Source organism: Leucopleurus acutus (genome assembly GCF_964270905.1).
Source record: "Leucopleurus acutus genome assembly, chromosome: 7".
Taxonomy (NCBI): domain Eukaryota; kingdom Metazoa; phylum Chordata; class Mammalia; order Artiodactyla; family Delphinidae; genus Leucopleurus; species Leucopleurus acutus.
The window spans coordinates 22175615-22193529 of NC_139150.1; the positions used below are offsets into that span (position 1 = coordinate 22175615).

General features: G+C 40.7%; 1 protein-coding gene and 1 pseudogene across 2 annotated transcripts; one reads left to right on the plus strand and one right to left on the minus strand.

Moving 5' to 3' along the window:
• Positions 1 to 4863: 4863 nt before the first annotated feature.
• LOC309963772 (tricarboxylate transport protein, mitochondrial-like) lies at positions 4864 to 5467 on the minus strand (annotated as a pseudogene). Its single transcript has one exon. The product of its transcript is annotated as a tricarboxylate transport protein, mitochondrial-like (transcript).
• A 10507-nt stretch (positions 5468 to 15974) lies between these two features.
• On the plus strand, positions 15975 to 16914 carry OR2K2 (olfactory receptor family 2 subfamily K member 2; the record flags this gene model as incomplete). The annotated part of the gene is given in 3 exon segments (XM_082842322.1): positions 15975 to 16341; positions 16344 to 16516; positions 16518 to 16914. Coding segments are annotated over 3 exon segments (897 nt in total). The 5' UTR covers positions 15975 to 16014.
• Between the last annotated feature and the right edge of the window lie 1001 nt (positions 16915 to 17915).

A 17915-nucleotide genomic window follows, 5' to 3' on the forward strand; every position in this document is an offset into this window, starting at 1 on the left:
CTGGTAACCACCTCTTTGTTCTCTATATCTGTGACTCTGTTTTTGCTCTGTTTGTTCAGTTGCTTTGTTTTTTAAATTCCACATGTAAGTGAAATCATACAGTGTTTGTCTTTTTCTTTCTGAATTATTTCACTTAGCATCATGCCCTCAAGGTCCATCCATGGTGTTGCAGATGGCAAGATTTCATTATTTTTTAAGGCTGAGTTATATTCCATTGTATTTATATGTATATATGTGTGTATATATATGTATATATATACATATACACACATATACATATATATACATATCACAACTTCTTTATCCATCTGTTGATGGGGACTTAGGTTGCTTCCATATCTTGGCTCTTGTAAATAATGTTGCAATGAACATGGAAGTGCATATATCTCTTTGAGATAGTCATTTAGTTTTCTTTGGATATGTTCCCAGGAGAGGGATTGCTGGATCATATGGTAGTTCTATTTTTAATTTCTTGAGGAAACTTCATACTGTTTTCCATAGTGACTGTACCAGTTTATATTCCCACCAACAGTGCACAGGGTTCTCCTTTCTCAGTATTGAATTTTTTTTAATAGATGGTGAAATGTTCTAGGATTGATTGTGCTGATATTTGCATGACTCTGTGAATACACTAAAAAAAAATCATTGAATTGTACAATTTAAATGGGGGCAATTGTATGGTATATGAATTATATCTTAGTAAAGTTGTTTTAAAAAAAAGACAATCCATTGTAACTGGGTCATTTTAGAGTATTTGTAAGTTATAGATAACGAAACATGTACTGATTATTTTTCCATACACACTATTTGTTAAAATATGTTAATAAATTGTGTTCCCTAACAAAATGAAGCACAAGATACCTCTGGATACCCATTGAAATGGCTAAAATCAAAAAGAGCTACAATACCAAGCATTGGCACAGATATAGAGTAACAGAATTGTCATATATTACTAATGCAGTTTCAAAATGGTACAGCATCTTTTTAAAAAAATAAATTTATTTTTGGCTGCAGTGGGTCCTCGTTGCTGCGTGTGGGCTTTCTCTAGTTGAGGCGAGCGGGGGCTACTCTTCATTGCAGTGTACGGGCTTCTCACTGCGGTGGCCTCCCCTGTTGTGGAGCACGGGCTCTAGGCGTGTGGGCTTCAGTGGTTGTGGCATGCGGGCTCAGGAGTTGTGGCTCACAGGCTCTGGAGCGCAGGCTCAGTAGTTGTGGCTCACGGGCTCAGTTACTCCGTGGCATGTGGGATCTTCCTGGACCAGGGCTCGAACCCGTGTCCCCTGCATTGACAGGCGGATTCTTAACCACTGTGCCACCAGGGAAGCCCCCTCGTACAGCATCTTTAAGAAACAGTTTGGTATATCATATGAAGTTAAGCATATACTTGCATTATGACCCAGAAATTTTACTCCAGAGTATTTACCCAGGAGTAATAAAATAAAAACCTATGTTTGCACAAAAACTTGTAAGTGAAGAGCAGAATTATTCATAATAGCTCAGAATTGAAAACAATTCAAATGTCTATCAACTAGTGAATAAACCATTGTGACAGATTTATACAGTGGAATACTACTCAGTAATGAAAAGAAATGACTAATACAAATATAAAACATTTTGCTAAGTGACAAGGCTGTATATTATATAATTCTATTTATAGGAAATTCTAGAAAAGGAAAACTATAGTGACAGAAATCAGATCAGTAGTTTCAGGCATGAGCTCAGGGGAGACTGACTGCAAATGGGCACAAGAGAACTTCTTAGTTGTTGGTAATATTCTATACCTTGATTATGGCCATAAAACAAATTATGGCTCTCACTTATTTAAAACAGCTCCCCTCCCCATTGTCCACAAAATTAAATTTAACCTACTTAGTCTGGCATAAAAACCATTTATGGGGCTTCCCTGGTGGCGCAGTGGTTGAGAGTCCACCTGCCGATGCAGGGGACACAGGTTCGTGCCCTGGTCCGGGAAAATCCCACATGCCGCGGAGCGGCTGGGCCCGTGAGCCATGGCCGCTGAGCCTGCACGTCTGGAGCCTGTGCTCTGCAACGGGAGAGGCCACAACAGTGAGAGGCCCGCATAACGCAAAAAAACCCCACAAAAAAACAAAAAAAAAACCCATTTATGATGTTATTACTGCCTAGTCTTAACAACTTGTAAGTTTATGCTTCTGCCCGACTTTTGTCAATCAAAACAACTTTCAGATGCAAGAGTGTGCTAATCTAGAAGTTCTGTGTTTAGAAAATAAGGCTTCTTGAGACCTCCTTGTTCACCAACAATTCCAGTGTGTGCTTGGAATCTTTTTTGAGTCATCTGGGGAGAAGCCTCCATGGGCCCTCTGTACATTTCTGCTCACATAATTCCGTCATGAAATGTATACAATCTGACTGCTTTTAGGTGTTCTTTTTTATATGTAGCTCCCAATATTACACTTTACATTTCTTGACAAAATAACTTTCTCTTTGAATCCCTAAAGAATATTTACTCACAGAATGTATCCTATCTTTTAATTGATTTTACGGAGGCTTTTTAGTCTGAGATCAGCTCACCAGTTCTGACCACAGCTTGAATAAACTGCCTAAAGGAAAAAAAGTCTCAAATCCAAAATCCTTACCAAGTTCACACTACACAGTCTCTCACAAATATTACCCTTAAATAGTCTGAATTCATGACCCAGACTCCATGGGATATGAGAAAATGGCTATTGTTTTACGGCAATAAGTTTTGGTTACTTTGTTATGTAACAACAGGAAACTGATACTTCTGATAGTAAATTTTCATACCATGTTGGGAAATCACTTAAAATCTACTACAGGTGGGCTTCCCTGGTGGTGCAGTGGTTAAGAATCAGCCTGCCAATGCAGGGGACATGGGTTTGAGCCCTGGTGCAGGAAGATCCCACATGCTGCGGAGCAACTAAGCCCGTGCGCCACAACTACTGAGCCTGTGCTCTAGAGCCCGTGAGCCACAGCTGCTGAGCCTGCATGCCACAACTACTGAAGCCCGTGCACCTAGAGCCTGTGCTCTGCAACAAGAGAAGCCACCTTAATGAGAGGCCTGCGCACTGCAACGAAGAGTAGCCCCCACTCGCTGCAATTAAAGCCTGTGCACAGCAACGAAGAGCCAATGCAGCCATAAATAAATAATTAATTAGATAAATATATAAAAGCTAGAGTAAATATTAAAAAAAAAATCTACTAAAGGTGACTTAAGCGTGTTCTATCACTTATTGCTTTCACTCCTAAGTATAAACTCATGCACAGACATGAACCAAAAGGTACACGTGCAGGTTTGTAACAACATTAGTTGAAGTAGCCAAAAGGTGGAGCGAGCCAATTAAAATGTCTAACAACAGAACAGTGGATAAAGTATGTTATGATCATAAAATGGACTATCATATAGTAATAAAAACTGGACAAACTGCAGCCACATCAACGTGGATCTTGCAAGCATACTGTGGAGGGAAGGAAGCCAAACATACCACAATGCATAATCTGATGGCATAAAATCAGCAGGTAATGTTCTGTGTGTCCTCGAGAAAAATGTGTATGTGTATTTGTATATTTTGTTGGGTGGGTGTTCTATAGATCGTGTGAAATCTGGTTGGTTTATAGTGTTGTTGTGCCAGCCTCCTATATCCTTGTTGGTATGCTATTTAGTTTTTTTTTTTTAACCAATTATTGAGAGTTCAGTATTAAAGTCTTCAACTATTACTGTTGAATTGTCTAGTTCTCCCTCTTATTCTGTCAGTTTCTGTTTTGAGTGTTTTGGGGCTCTTCGTTTCAGGTGCATATATATATTTTATTTAGGCTTTAAAAAAATTTATTTATTATTTTTTAAAATTTATTTACTTATTTGTTTTGGGTCTTCGTTGCTGTGTGCAGGCTTTCTCTACTTGCGGCCAGTGGGGGCTACTCTTCGTTGCGGTGCATGGGCTTCTCATTGCCGTGGCTTCTCTTGTGGAGCACGGGCTCTAGGCGTGCGGGCTTCAGTAGTTGTGGCTCGTGGGCTCTAGAGTGCAGGCTCAGTAGTTGTGGTGCACGGGCTTAGTTGCTCCGCGGCAAGTGGGATCTTCCTGGACCAGGGCTCGAACCCGTGTCCCCTGCATTGGCAGGTGGATTCTTAACCACTGCCACCAGGGAAGTCCCCATATATATATTTATAATTGTGTGTCTTCTTGATGGGTTGACCTTTCTATCATTACTAAATATGGGCCATATTTTCCTGTTTCTTTGCATTCATCATATTTTGTTGTTGAAAACTGGACATTAAAAATAATATTTGTGGCAAATCTGGAAATCAGATTCCCTTCCCATTCCAGAACTTGTTGCTGTTGGTGTGTTCTATTTTTAGTGATTTCCTGAACTAATTCTGTAAAGTCTCAATTCTTTATTGGACCTGACCAATGAAGTCTCTACTCAGTTAGCTGAATGGTCAGCTAATGACTGGACAGAGATTTCCTTGAATACACTGCACCAAGAAGCTCCCCATTCTGGCAGCTACTCCTGTTCCATTAGCCAAAGCTCAATTATCCAAGAATAATAATACAGAATAGCTAAGACCAGCCAACACCCTATAATTCAATTTGAGCTATCACTATTTTTTTTTTTTTTTTTTTTTGCGGTACGCGGGCCTCTCACTGTTGTGGTCTCTCCCGTTGCGGAGCACAGGCTCCGGACGCACAGGCTCAGCGGCCATGGCTCATGGGCCTAGCCGCTCCGCGGCATGTGGGATCTTCCCGGACCGGGGCAGGAACCCATGTCCCCTGCATCGGCAGGCGGACTCTCAACGACTGCGCCACCAGGGAAGTCCCTATCACTATTTTTATAGATCCTTAGTCTTCCCACCCAGACCCTCAGGGCTCAGTCTGTCTTCCACCCTTTGTTGAGCAGCTTCACTACCTCATCGTAGATGATGAACACGAGGGCCACGTCCAGGCAGGTTCGGCCCCGTAGGGGGACGATGTCACTGCAGAACGCTTTGAGCTCCTCATACGTCAGGACCTGCGAGCGGCCGTCCGTGTTCGGCGTTGCTCCGCCTCCCGGCCCTGTATCCGGTCTTGACCTAGTCCAGAGGCGTGTTCCCAAAGACGCTGGCTGCGCTCGCGATAGCTTGAAAACCCCGTGATCAGCAGTTTCCCGGGCTTGCCAGAGTTGGGCCCTGGGTAAAGTCGTGCAGGGAGCTTCTGACCAAGAAGCGGACGGCCCGGTGGGATCTGCCGGCTGGCGGCCCTGGTAAGTCCGCTTCAGCCCTTGTTCCCGAACAATCTCCCTGACCCCGTGGAGGAATCCTCTGTACTGTGGGTTTAGGGGAGATCTGGTCGTGTATGAACTTCACCTGGATGGTCTCCCTGGGCGCACAACCACCACGGCCTCGGCCTCGCGGGCGCCCAGGCCACACAGCGGCACACGTGCTGTCCAGCGGTCCCTGGGCATCCTGCGCGTGGGTGCTGAGGGATGCGACCATCTGGACGTGATGGCTGCGACCATCTGGACGTGATGGCTGCTTTGGGGCTGGAGCCGTAGAGTGGGGAGGAGGCCTCGGTGCGGCCCGGTGCACCAGGACGGCCGACCTCCTGCCATACTCAGTCCCAGTGCCCAGGGACCCGGCTGTGCGAACGCGCGTAGGGCTGCAGCTGTGTCATCATGTACCCGGTGGGGAAGGTGATGCAAACTGCGATCCGGCCGCTAGGGCGCCTGTGGGGACCAGGAACCCGCTCCTGAGAACCCCGCCGCCCCGCCTCTGCGGACTTTGCTGCGTCTGAGCCGCTGGGAGGCCTAGCCGGTCCCCACGCTCCACCTCCGTTTTCCTGGCGAGGCACAGGGGGGTGACACACAGGTCAAGCCCCTCCGGAGTGAACTTGTAAAAACATTTATGATTAGGCATTTAGGTGCCCCAAATATAAAAATATTGTGGAGATTCTTGCAGCCATTGATAATTCAGTGACTAAAAGAGTTTAATATTTCTGTAAGAAAAATAAAATACCTTAGTAAAAAAAATATTAAAAATTTTTTTATTTTATTGAAGTATAGTTGACTTACAATGTTGTGTTAATTTCTGCTGTACGGAAAAGTGATTCAGATATATATATATATATATATATATATATATATATATATATATTCTTTTTCGTATTTATTTCCATTTTGGTTTATTGCAGGATATTGAATATAGTTCCCTGTGCTCTACAGTAGGACCTTGTTGTTTATCCAGTTTATATAATAATAGTTTGCATCTGCTGATCTGAAACTCCCAATCCATCCCTCCCCCACCCTCCTTCCCCTTGGCAACCACAAGTTCGTTCTCTGTGTCTGTGAGTGTGTTTCTGTTTCATAGATAAGTTCATTTGTGTCATATTTTAGATTCCACATGTAAGTGATATATGGTATTTGTCTTTCTCTTTGTGACTTACTTCACTTAGTATGATAATTTCTAGGCCCATCCATGTTGCTGAAAATGGTATTATTTCCTTCTTTTTTATGGCTGAGTAGTATTCCATGGTATATATGTACCACATCTTCTTTATCCATTCATCTGTCAGTGGACATTTAGGTTGTTTACATGAATTGGCTATTGTGACTTGCGCTGCTATGAATATAGGGGTACATGTATCTTTCTGAATTACAGTTTTGTTGGGCTATATGCCCAGGAATGGGATTGCTGAATCATATGGCAACTCTATTTTTAGTTAGAAAACATATTTTTTAATGAACTATTTAAGGATAAGTTGGAGGGTAAGCCGCCCCTTTAATAACAAATACTTCAGTATTTACAACAAGAACATTCGCTTACATAACCACAGTGCAGTTATGAAGATCAAGAAATTTAACTTAGGGACTTCCCTGGTGGTCCAGTGGTAAACAATCCGCCTTACAATGCAGAGGATGCGGGTTCAATCCCTGGTCAGGGAACTAAGATCGCACATGCCGCGGGGCAGCTAAGCACACGTGCCACAACTACTGAGCTCGTGTGCCTCAAGGAGAGAGCCCACGTTCCACAAACTACAGAGCCCATGCGCTCTGGAGCCCACACGCCACAGCTGGAGAGAGAAAACCCGCATGCCACAACTAGAGAGAAGGCCGCACGCCACAACAAAAGATCCTGCATGCCTCAGTGAAGATCCTGCATGCCACAACTAAGACCCAACATAGCCAAAAATAAATTAAATAAATAAATAAATCTTAAAAAAAATTTTAACTCAAAAAAAATAAAAAGAAATTTAACTCTGATACCATACTGTTATCTAATTCACAGCCCATATACCAATTTTGTCCATTGTCCTAATAATGTCCTTTAGAGCTGAGTTTTTCCTGTTCTAATATTCAGTGCTGGATCATGCATTGCCTTTAGCTGTCATGTCTCTTCAGTCTCCTGGAATATTTCCTTAGCCCTTTTGTTTTTCTGTTTCTCGACCTTGACATTTTTGAAAAGTATAGGCTGGTTATTTTGCAGAGTATCCCTCAATTTAATTTTGTCTGGTTTTCCCTCATGATTAGATTCAGGTTATGTGTTTTTGAGAGGAATCCCACAGAAGTGATACTGTGTCCTCAGTGGAGGCATGTGGAGTCAATATGTCCCATTATTGGTGATGTTAAGGTGGCGCTCTGCTTTAAAGCTATTATCATCTTGTTTTTGAAATTAATAAGTAGTTTGTGGTGAGATACTTTGACATTATATAAATATCCTGTCTCTCATCCAGCTTTTACCTATGCAACTATGATATTTACATCTACCTACTGTAATATTTTACTTATGATAATCTATTACTATAACAACTTAAACCTTGATTGATGATTTTCTAACTATATCATTCTTCTATGTTTATATTTTGGCATCCTACTGTAAGGCAGACCCCTCCTTTCCCCTCCCCTCCCCTCCCTGTCTTCCTCCCTCCCTTCCTTCCTTCTAAAAGAATTCATGCATTCTTATTTCATTCTATGGACTCTAATCCATTTTTACCATTAATTATTTTGATGCTCGAAATAATCTGTCCCAGACCTGGCCAATGGGAGCCTCATCAAGTGGGCTCCTATCGCCTTTTGAAATATCCCAGTTGTTCTTTGCATACTTCCTTATGTTCTAGTGCAATAAGGTACTCCCAGCTAATCTTGTCCTGTTCCTGCTCTAGCCTTGGCATCAGCCATTTCTCTAAGGAGCTACGATATGTTTCCTATTAGTTGAGAATTGCATTCATTTAGAAACCAAGGTGTGGGTGGAGGTGTTCCGTTGCTTAAAGGCCCTCTCAATATGCGTAATTGAATAAAAGTTCTGATCACTTGTTGGGACAAGTGACTTAACGAGTAAACTTTCTTCCTTTAATCTCTGAAAACTAGAGAGTGGTTTCACAAATGAAAAAAAAAATACATGTAGTTTCACAAATGAAAAAAATACATGTCTTAGAATTCTAAGGATACCTTTTCTCTATATACTGTTAAGTATTCTACACTGTAATCTTTCAAGAAAAAAAAATCTTGATATAGCTAGCTTGGACAGGGAGGAGTAGAAGACTCTGTTTTTATGAGTTCTTTGAAATTATTTTGGGGGAACTGTGGTTCACTCTGTCTCAATTTTTAAAAGTTTGATATAATTGGATCTTTGGGACATTATCCCTGAAGGAGCTGAAGTTTCAAACCTGTGCGTATTATAGCTGCTGAACTGTTAATTGTTCAGGGAGAACAGGTGTTTCCCCCAAACAACAGATGATTTAAATTTACATAGTATTTCAGTTGTTATACTTTGGTATTTTTAGTAACTGAGGTAACAGTCAATACTTTTTTTTTTTTGGTGGTACGCAGGCCTCTCACTGCTGTGGCCTCTCCCGTTGCAGAGCACAGGCTCCGGACGCGCAGGCTCAGCGGCCATGTCTCACGGACCCAGCCACTCCGCGGCATGTGGGATCCTCCCGGACCGGGGCACAAACCCGTGTCCCCTGCATCGGCAGGTGGACTCCCAACCACTGCGCCACCAGGGAAGCCCAACAGTCAATATTTTTCAAAAAAATGAATTGCATTGTTGACTTTCACTTAATATGTTTAACATTTTTAACATGGATGCATTCATTCTTTCTTGCACATAGCTAACCTTATGAAATATATCATAAACAATATTTTAATTGGAATTTGTGACAGGGAATTGAATTTTTCTTGGCTACTATTTCTAAACAGTGGAAAATATCAAGGTGCAGGCAACGGGGCTGATTTTTCATTCTAAAAAAATTGTGGGAGTGTCCTGTGAAGAGCTTCAGCGCACGTCCCAAGCTAAGGTGTTGGCTCAGCCGTTTCACGAGGAACTCTGGTCTGAAGGGCAGGGGGCAAGGCTTCTGCACGGGGCCCGCTATGAGCAAGTGAAACAGACTAAGCACAAAGGGAAAAAAGGTGATGGGCTAGGCTTGAAGTCAGACTGCCAGATTTATGTCCTTTCCAGAAGAAGTGTGGATCCTCTAGCAACAAGAGGTGTGAAGAGAGAGGACCTTCAGGATGGAGGAGGAGTGAGACGTGGAGATCACCTTCCTCCCCACAAATACATCAAAAATGCATTTACATGTAGAACAACTCCTACAGAGCACCTAGTGAACACTGTCAGAAGACCTCAGACTTCCCAAAAGCTGTGTGGCTGACAGGATCTTGGTGCTCCGGCCGGCTGTCAGGCTTGAGCCTCTGAGGTGGGAGAGCTGAGTTCAGGACATTGGACCACCAGAGACCTCCCGGCCCCACGTAGTATCAATCAGTGAGAGCTCTCCCAGAGATCTCCATCTCATTGCTAAGACCCAGCTCCACTCAATGATCAGCAAGCTCCAGTGCTGGACACCCTATGCCAAACAACTAGCAAGACAGTAACACAATAATAGTAGGTGACTTTTTTTTTTTTTTTTTTTTTTTTTTTTGCGGTACACGGGCCTCTCACTGTTGTGGCCTCTCCCGTTGTGGAGCACAGGCTCCAGATGTGCAGGCTCAGCGGCCATGGCTCACGGGCCCAGTCGCTCTGTGGCATGTGGGATCTTCCCGGACCGGGGCACGAACCCGCGTCCCCTGCATTGGCAGGTGAACTCTCAACCACTGCGCCACCAGAGAAGCCCCAGTAGGTGACTTTTACACCCCACTTTCACCAATGAACAGATCAACCAAAATGAAAATAAATAAGGAAACACAAGCTTTAAATGACATTAAACAAGATGGATTTATTTGATATTTACAGGACATTCCATCCAAAAACAACAGAATACACTTTCTTCTCAAGTGCTCATGGAACATTCTCCAGGATAGATCATATCTTGTGTCACAAATCAAGCCTTGGTAAACTTAAGAAAATTGAAATTGTATCAAGTATCTTTTCCGACCACAACGCTATGAGACTAGGTATCAATTACAGGAAAACATCTGTAAAAAATACAAACACATGGAGGCTAAACAATATGCTACTAAATAACCAAAAGATCACTGAAGAAATCAAAGAGGAAATAAAAAAATACCTAGAAACAAATGACAATGAAAACACGATGACCCAAAACCTATGGGATGCAGCAAAAGCAGTTCTAAGAGGGAAATTTATAGCAATACAATCCTACCTTAAGAAACAAGAAAAATCTCAAATAAGCAAGCTAACCTTACACCTAAAGCAATTAGAGAAAGAAGAACAAAAACCCCCCAAAGTTAGCAGATGGAAAGAAATCATAAAGATCAGATCAGAAGTAATGAAAAAGAAGTGAAGGAAATGATAGCAAAGATCAATAAAACTAAAAGCTGGTTCTTTGAGAAGATAAACAAAATTGATAACTCATTAGCCAGACTCATCAAGAAAAAAAGGGAGAAGACTCAAATCAATAGAATTAGAAATGAAAAAGGAGAAGTAACAACTGACACTGCATAAATACAGAGGATCATGAGAGATTACTACAAGCAGCTATATGCCAATAAAATGGACAACCTGGAAGAAATGGACAAATTCTTAGAAAAACACAACCTTCCAAGACTGAACCAGGAAGAAACAGAAAATATAAAGAGACCAATCACAAGCACTGAAATTGAGACTGTGATTAAAAATCTTCCAACAAACAAAAGCCCAGGACCAGATGGCTTCACAGGCAAATTCTATCAAACATTTAGAGAAGAGCTAACACCTATCCTTCTCAAACTCTTCCAAAATATAGCAGAGAGAGGAACACTCCCAAACTCATTCTATGAGGCCACCATCACCCTGGTACCAAAACCAAAGATGTCACATAAAAGGAAAACTACAGGTCAATATCACTGATGAACATAGATGCAAAAATCCTCAACAAAATACTAGCAAACAGAATCCAACAGCATATTAAAAGGATCATACCCCATGATCAAGTGGGGTTTATCCCAGGAATGCAAGAATTCTTCAGTATACGCAAATCAGTCAATGTGATACACCATATTAACAAATTGAAGGAGAAAAACCATATGATCATCTCAATAGATGCAGAAAAAGCTTTCAACAAAATTCAACACCCATTTATGATAAGAACTCTCAGGAAATAGGCATAGAGGGAACTTACCTCAACATAATAAAGGCCATATATGACAAACCCACAGCCAACATCATTCTCAATGGTGAAAAACTGAAACCACTTCCGCTAAGATCAGGAACAAGACAAGGCTGCCCACTCTCACCACTCTTATTCAACTTAGTTTTGGAAGTTTAGCCACAGCAATCAGAGAAGAAAAAGAAACAGAAGGATCCCAAATCGAAAAAGAAGAAGTAAAACTGTCACTGTTTGCAGATGACATGATACTATACATAGAGAATCCTAAAGATGCTACCAGAAAACTACTAGAGCTAATCAATGAATTTGGTAAAGTAGCAGGATACAAAATTAATGCACAGAAATCTCTTGCATTCCTATACACTAATGATGAAAAATCTGAAAGAGAAATTAAGGAAGCACTCCCATTTACCATTGCAAAAGGAATAAAATACCTAGGAATAAACCTACCTAAGGAGACAGAAGACCTATGCAGTATGCAGAAAACTATAAGACACTGCTGAAAGTAATTAAAGATGATACAAACAGATGGAGAGATATACCATGTTCTTGGATTGGAAGAATCAACATTGTGAAAATGACTGTACTACCCAAAACAATCTACAGATTCAATGCAATCCCTATCAAACTACCAATGGCATTTTTCACAGAACTAGAACAAAAAATTTCACAATCTGTATGGAAACACAGAAGACCCCGAATAGCTAAAGCAATCTTGAGAAAAAAAAAAACGGAGCTGGAGGAATCAGGCTTCCTGAATTCAGACTATACTACAAAGCTGCAGTAATCAAGACAGTATGGTACTGGCACAAAAACAGAAATATATATCAATGGACCAGGATAGAAAGCACAGAGATAAACCCACACACATATAGTCACCTTATCTTTGATAAAGGAAGCAAGAATATACAGTGGAGAAAAGACAGCGTGTTCAGTAAGTGGTGCTGGGAAAGCTGGACAGCTACATGTAAAATAATGAAATTAGAGCAGTCACTAACATCATACACAAAAATAAACTCAAAATGGATTAAAGACCTAAATGTAAGGCCAGACACTATCAAACTCTTAGAGGAAAACATAGGCAGAACACTCTATGACATAAATCACAGCAAGATCCTTTTTGAACCACCTCCTAGAGAAATGGTAATAAAAACAAAATAAACAAATGGGACCTAATGAAACTTCAAAGCGTTTGCACAGCAAAGGAAACCATAAACAAGATGAAAAGACAACCCTCAGAATGGGAGAAAATATTTGCAAATGTAGCAACTGACAAAGGATTAATCTCCAAAATTTACAAGCAGCTCATGCAGCTCAATATCAAAAAAACAAAGAAACCAATCCAAAAACAAGCAGAAGACCTAAATAGACATTTCTCTAAATAAGATATACAGATTTCCAGCAAACACATGAAAGGATGCTCAACATCACTAATCATTAGAGAAATGCACATCGAAAATATAATGAGGTATCACATCACACCGGTCAGAATGGCCATCATCAAAATATCTACAAACAATAAATGCTGGAGAGAGTGTGGAGAAAAGGGAACCCTCCTACACTGTTGGTGGGAATATAAATTGATACAGCCACTATGGGGAACAGTGTGGAGGTTCCTTAAAAAACTAAAAATAGAACTACCATATTACCCAGCAATCCCACTACTGGGCATATACCCTGAGAAAACCATTATTCAAAAAGACACATGCACCCCAATGTTCATTGTAGCACTATTTACAATAGCCAGGACGTGGAAGCAACCTAAGTGTCCATCAACAGATGAATGGATAAAGAAGATGTGGCACATATATACAATGGAATATTACTCAGTCATAAAAAGAAACGAAATTGAGTTATTTATAGTGAGGTGGATGGACCTAGCGTCTGTCATACAGAGTGAAGTAAGTCAGAAAGAGAAAAACAAATACCATATGCTAATACATATATATGGAATCTAAAAAAAAAAATGGTTCTGAAGAACGTAGGGGCAGGACAGGAATAAAGACGCAGACATAGAGAATGGACTCGAGAACATGGGGAAGGGGAAGGGTAAGCTGGGACAAAGTGAGAGAGTGTCATGGACATATATACACTACCAAATGTAAAATAGATAGCTAGTGGGAAGCAGCCACATAGCACAGGGAGATCAGCTCTGTGCTTTGTGTCCACCTAGGGGGGTGGGTTAGGGAGGGTGGGAGGGAGACGCAATAGGGAGAGGTATGGGGATATAGGTATACATACAGCTGATTCACTTTGTTATACAGCAGAAACTAACACAACAATGTAAAGCAATTATACTCCAATAAAGATGTTTTTAAGAAGTTGTGTTTTCTTTACTAGTCTTAAGAATAGCACAGAAAAATTGTTTCTTTGAAATCATCTCTTACAATAATATAGTAAAGTTTTTGTAGGAAATTTGTTCAATATAAAATCTAGCAGAGAGGTCTCTAAGAAATCATCTCTTAGCTAACAAATGAGTAAGAACTAACTACTGGGATGTAGTAAAAATGGAGCTTTTAGGAAGAAAAGCAAAAACTGCATGCTCAGGTGCCGCAGAGGGCAGTAGTACTGACAAGTGTTCTCTAGAATACTCAAAGAATATTCAGGGTTACTGATAATGTTTGTACCTCACTGTAAGCTGCTGGAGGTCTGATGACTAAAACAGAAAAAAAAAAAAAAAAAAAAAGACAGGATTTGCTAATAGCCTGGATATGCAGTACAGTGGGGAAGAGGTCGAGATAATAATGTAATATAATGAAAAGTATTTGACAAATATCATGCCACTGTCATAGGGCCATGTATAAGGTATTGCTCACACCATTATTATTTTCACCATAACCATTTAGACCAGGTTTTTAAATATGAAGAACTGGGAGACAAATGATAATAATGACTGAATTAGTGATGAGAAAGTGAAGACTGGACTCTTGTAAGGTAAACCATATAACTAAGGAATTTACCTGTGAAAGAAAGAGCAAAAGTAGGATGGCCATTTACATATGTAGTGTGACAATGAAGGGAATTTTTAAGAACGGTATATTTGAAAATAGAAAATAATTAGTGGGGAAAGGAAGATTTATGGTGATAAAGAGCAATATCAGTGCGTAAGCAAGGTAAGTTTTTGTAATTTTTTTTTTGGTTAATAATGTGAAATGTAAAAAAAAGAAATAAAGCCTTAAGCGTCTTGTATATAATTAGATGATCTATAATTTTTTATTATATTCACTAGTTTTATTTTTTAGATTCCACAATTAGTGATATCATACAGTATTTGTCTTTGACTGATTTCACTAAGCATAATACCCTCCAAGTTCATCCATGTTGTTGCCAAGAGATTTTAAGATAATTTTTTTTTTTTTGCTGTACACGGGCCTCTCCCTGTCGTAGCCTCTCCCGTTGCGGAGCACAGGTTCCGGTCGCGCAGGCTCAGCAGCCATGGCTCACGGGCCCAGCCGCTCCGCGGCATGTGGGATCTTCCCGGACCGAGGCACGAATCCGTGTCCCCTGCATCGGCAGGCGGACTCTAAACCACTGCGCCACCAGGGAAGCCCTAAGATAATTTTTAAAGGGAGTTTAATATCTGCATTTTCTGGATCTTCATGAGTTTTAATGTATAATAAGAGTATTGCCTGGGTATAATTTTTAGAACTATTTACATACTCACAAAGGTATGGGTCCCAATAATGAATGAAACTGTACAGGGGATGTAATAGTGTTTAAATGAGGTGGGTTATTTGACATGACTTGTAAACTGGCTCTTACATAGAATCAGAATGGGTATCTACAATGCTTCAAACAATGTCATCATTTTTGAAACAAGTGTGTGGACCTCTAAGCTGTTAGCTGGAAAGGACAGAGTTCATTTAGACTCAGAACTTCATAGGTGTTAGTATAAAACTCATTTATTTGTTCCTTTCAACATTCCTCCTCTTCTTCCACTGAAGATCATTACTGGTTTTTATTTTTACAAATGTGCTTTCTTTTCCTCATTTATTTGACTTTTTCTAATTAGTGCTCAATAGCTTATTCAATGTTATTTCATATTTTTCATTACTTAGTACTTTCAAATCTTTACTGAAAACCTGCTGTGTGCCAAGCAAAGGATTACAAGCTGAGATTCAAATATTAAATTTGTTTATTCTTGTTTTCAAATTCACTCTTTTCTAAATTTTGTTTTGAAAGAAGGGCAAAGAAAACTGAAGAGACTTCTAATCTAGTGATTCTGCTTTTCAGACCCAACACCAAACTGGCTGAGCTCTAGTTGGTTCGTCTGTAAGTCGCTGACCCACCGCTGAGGGACACAGGCCAAACCTGTTTCCCCTCCTCTTAGATTGATAGATACATTGTCCTGTGATTTCTTATGGTAAAATTGTGCTTATAATAGCGAAAATAAGTTCGAAAGTGTTTTCTTAACTCAGTGAACATTATACTTTATCCCTCTCTTTGTGTCCTCAGATGAAATGAATAGAATAATATTAGAATAACTACAGGTAAAAGGAAGCAAATGCAAGGCGAAAATCTCACCAGTTGGAGTTTTTTTTTCCTGGAAGGTTTTTCTAGATACCCAAAGTTAGAGATTGTTCTCTTCGGCTTCAGCCTTGTAATGTGTCTGATAACCCTCTTGGGCAGCAGCACTCTTATTTTAATCACTGTCCTAGATTCATGCCTTCAAACTCCCATGTACTTGTTCCTTGGAAATCTCTCTTTCATGGATATTTGTTACACATCTGCTTCTGTTCCCACTTCGCTGGTGAACTTGCTGTCATCCCAGAAAACCATCATCTTTTCTGGGTGTGCTGTACAGATGTATCTGTCCCTTGCTCTGGGCTCCAGGAGCAATGCCTGCTCCTGGCTGTGATGGCGTATGACCATTACGTGGCCATTTGCAAGCCGCTGAGATACCCCATCATCATGAACAGGCAGGTCTGTGTGCAGATGGCCACTGTCTCCTGGGTGATGGGCTCTCTGATAGCCCTGCTGGAAACCAGCTTTGCCCTGCAGATACCCCTCTGGGAATTTCATCTATCACTTCAAGTGTGAAATTCTGGCAGTGCTGAAGCTAGCTTGCACAAGGTCATTGGTCATGGACACGATCATGCTGGTGGTCAGCGTGCTCCTTCTGCCCGTTCCAATGCTCTTAATTTGCATCTCTTATGTCGTCATCCTTTCCACTATTCTGAGAATCAGCTCAGCAGAGGGAAGAAACAAAGCTCTTTCTACCTGGGGTGCTCACTCAACTGTGGTGTTCCTGTATTATGGGGCTTCACTCTCCATGTACCTAAAGCCTTCTTCATCAGGCTCACAAGAAATAGATAAAATCATCTCGTTGCTTTATGGAGTTCTTACCCCTACGCTGAACCCCATAACTTACAGTTTATGTGCTGTGAAAAAGTGCTGGGCCTAATATACTTGCAGCAAATACAGGAAAATCTCTGACTGGGGCCTGCGGTTTCACCAGGGGTATGCTCCTGGCAGAACTCACCAGAGAGATTCAAGACAATACACTCACCCTTAGAACACTGACTTGAACTTGAGTTCTTTCATCTTACAGCTGTGAGATAGGTGTATACAGGGTGATTGTGTATGGGCGATAATAGGTTCCAATTTGCATTTAGTAGTAATTTCTGTCTTTTCTGTCTTATGCTTGTGAGAAGTTTGGGGCTATAGGGTCATCACACATTTGCTCCAGAAGGAAACTTGTATGAATTTAGAGTCAGTGAATGTTGGTGCAGAAGAAACTCGTCTATCATTTCTGCCTTAAATCCTTTCCAGAATGAGGTGAGAGCATAAAGAAACAATAGACATTGGCCTTGGTTACTTAAGCGAGAAAACAGAATCAGTGAAACAGAATCAATGAAAAATGAAAAGACTTGCTCAACATCACAGCTGTAGGACCAGAACTGCAACCCTTATCCTTTGGACTTCTTTGCCAGAGCTTGTTCTACACACTGAGTGGCTCCCTAATTACCCTTCCCCATTCAAAACTCCTCATTAAAACTCTTGACTCCCTGAATAAGGCAGCAATGCCTACTTGATTTGCTCAGCTGTCAACCTTGCTTTTCTAAGCACCTAGATACTTGCACAAATTGTATGCATTTCTATGCTAGGATACCACCCATACACTAATTAGGTCTTTTTTTTAATGTGTGTTTGTCTTTTTTTCTTCATTGGATGATTGACTTCACAAAGTCATGGGTTCCTGTTATTTTGTACCTTTTGTTTACAGCAGTCATCCGGTAAACTAATAAATTTATAGCTTTCAACCAATTTCTTTATTTGAAAAGTAAGTACCATTTGTGAAAATTATGAAGAAGAAACAGCGTGGGCAAGGAGGTCTATTGCTTTGTTAATATCCAACAATTACAGAGACTATATTTACATTTGTTGTTTTAAATCTTTTATTTG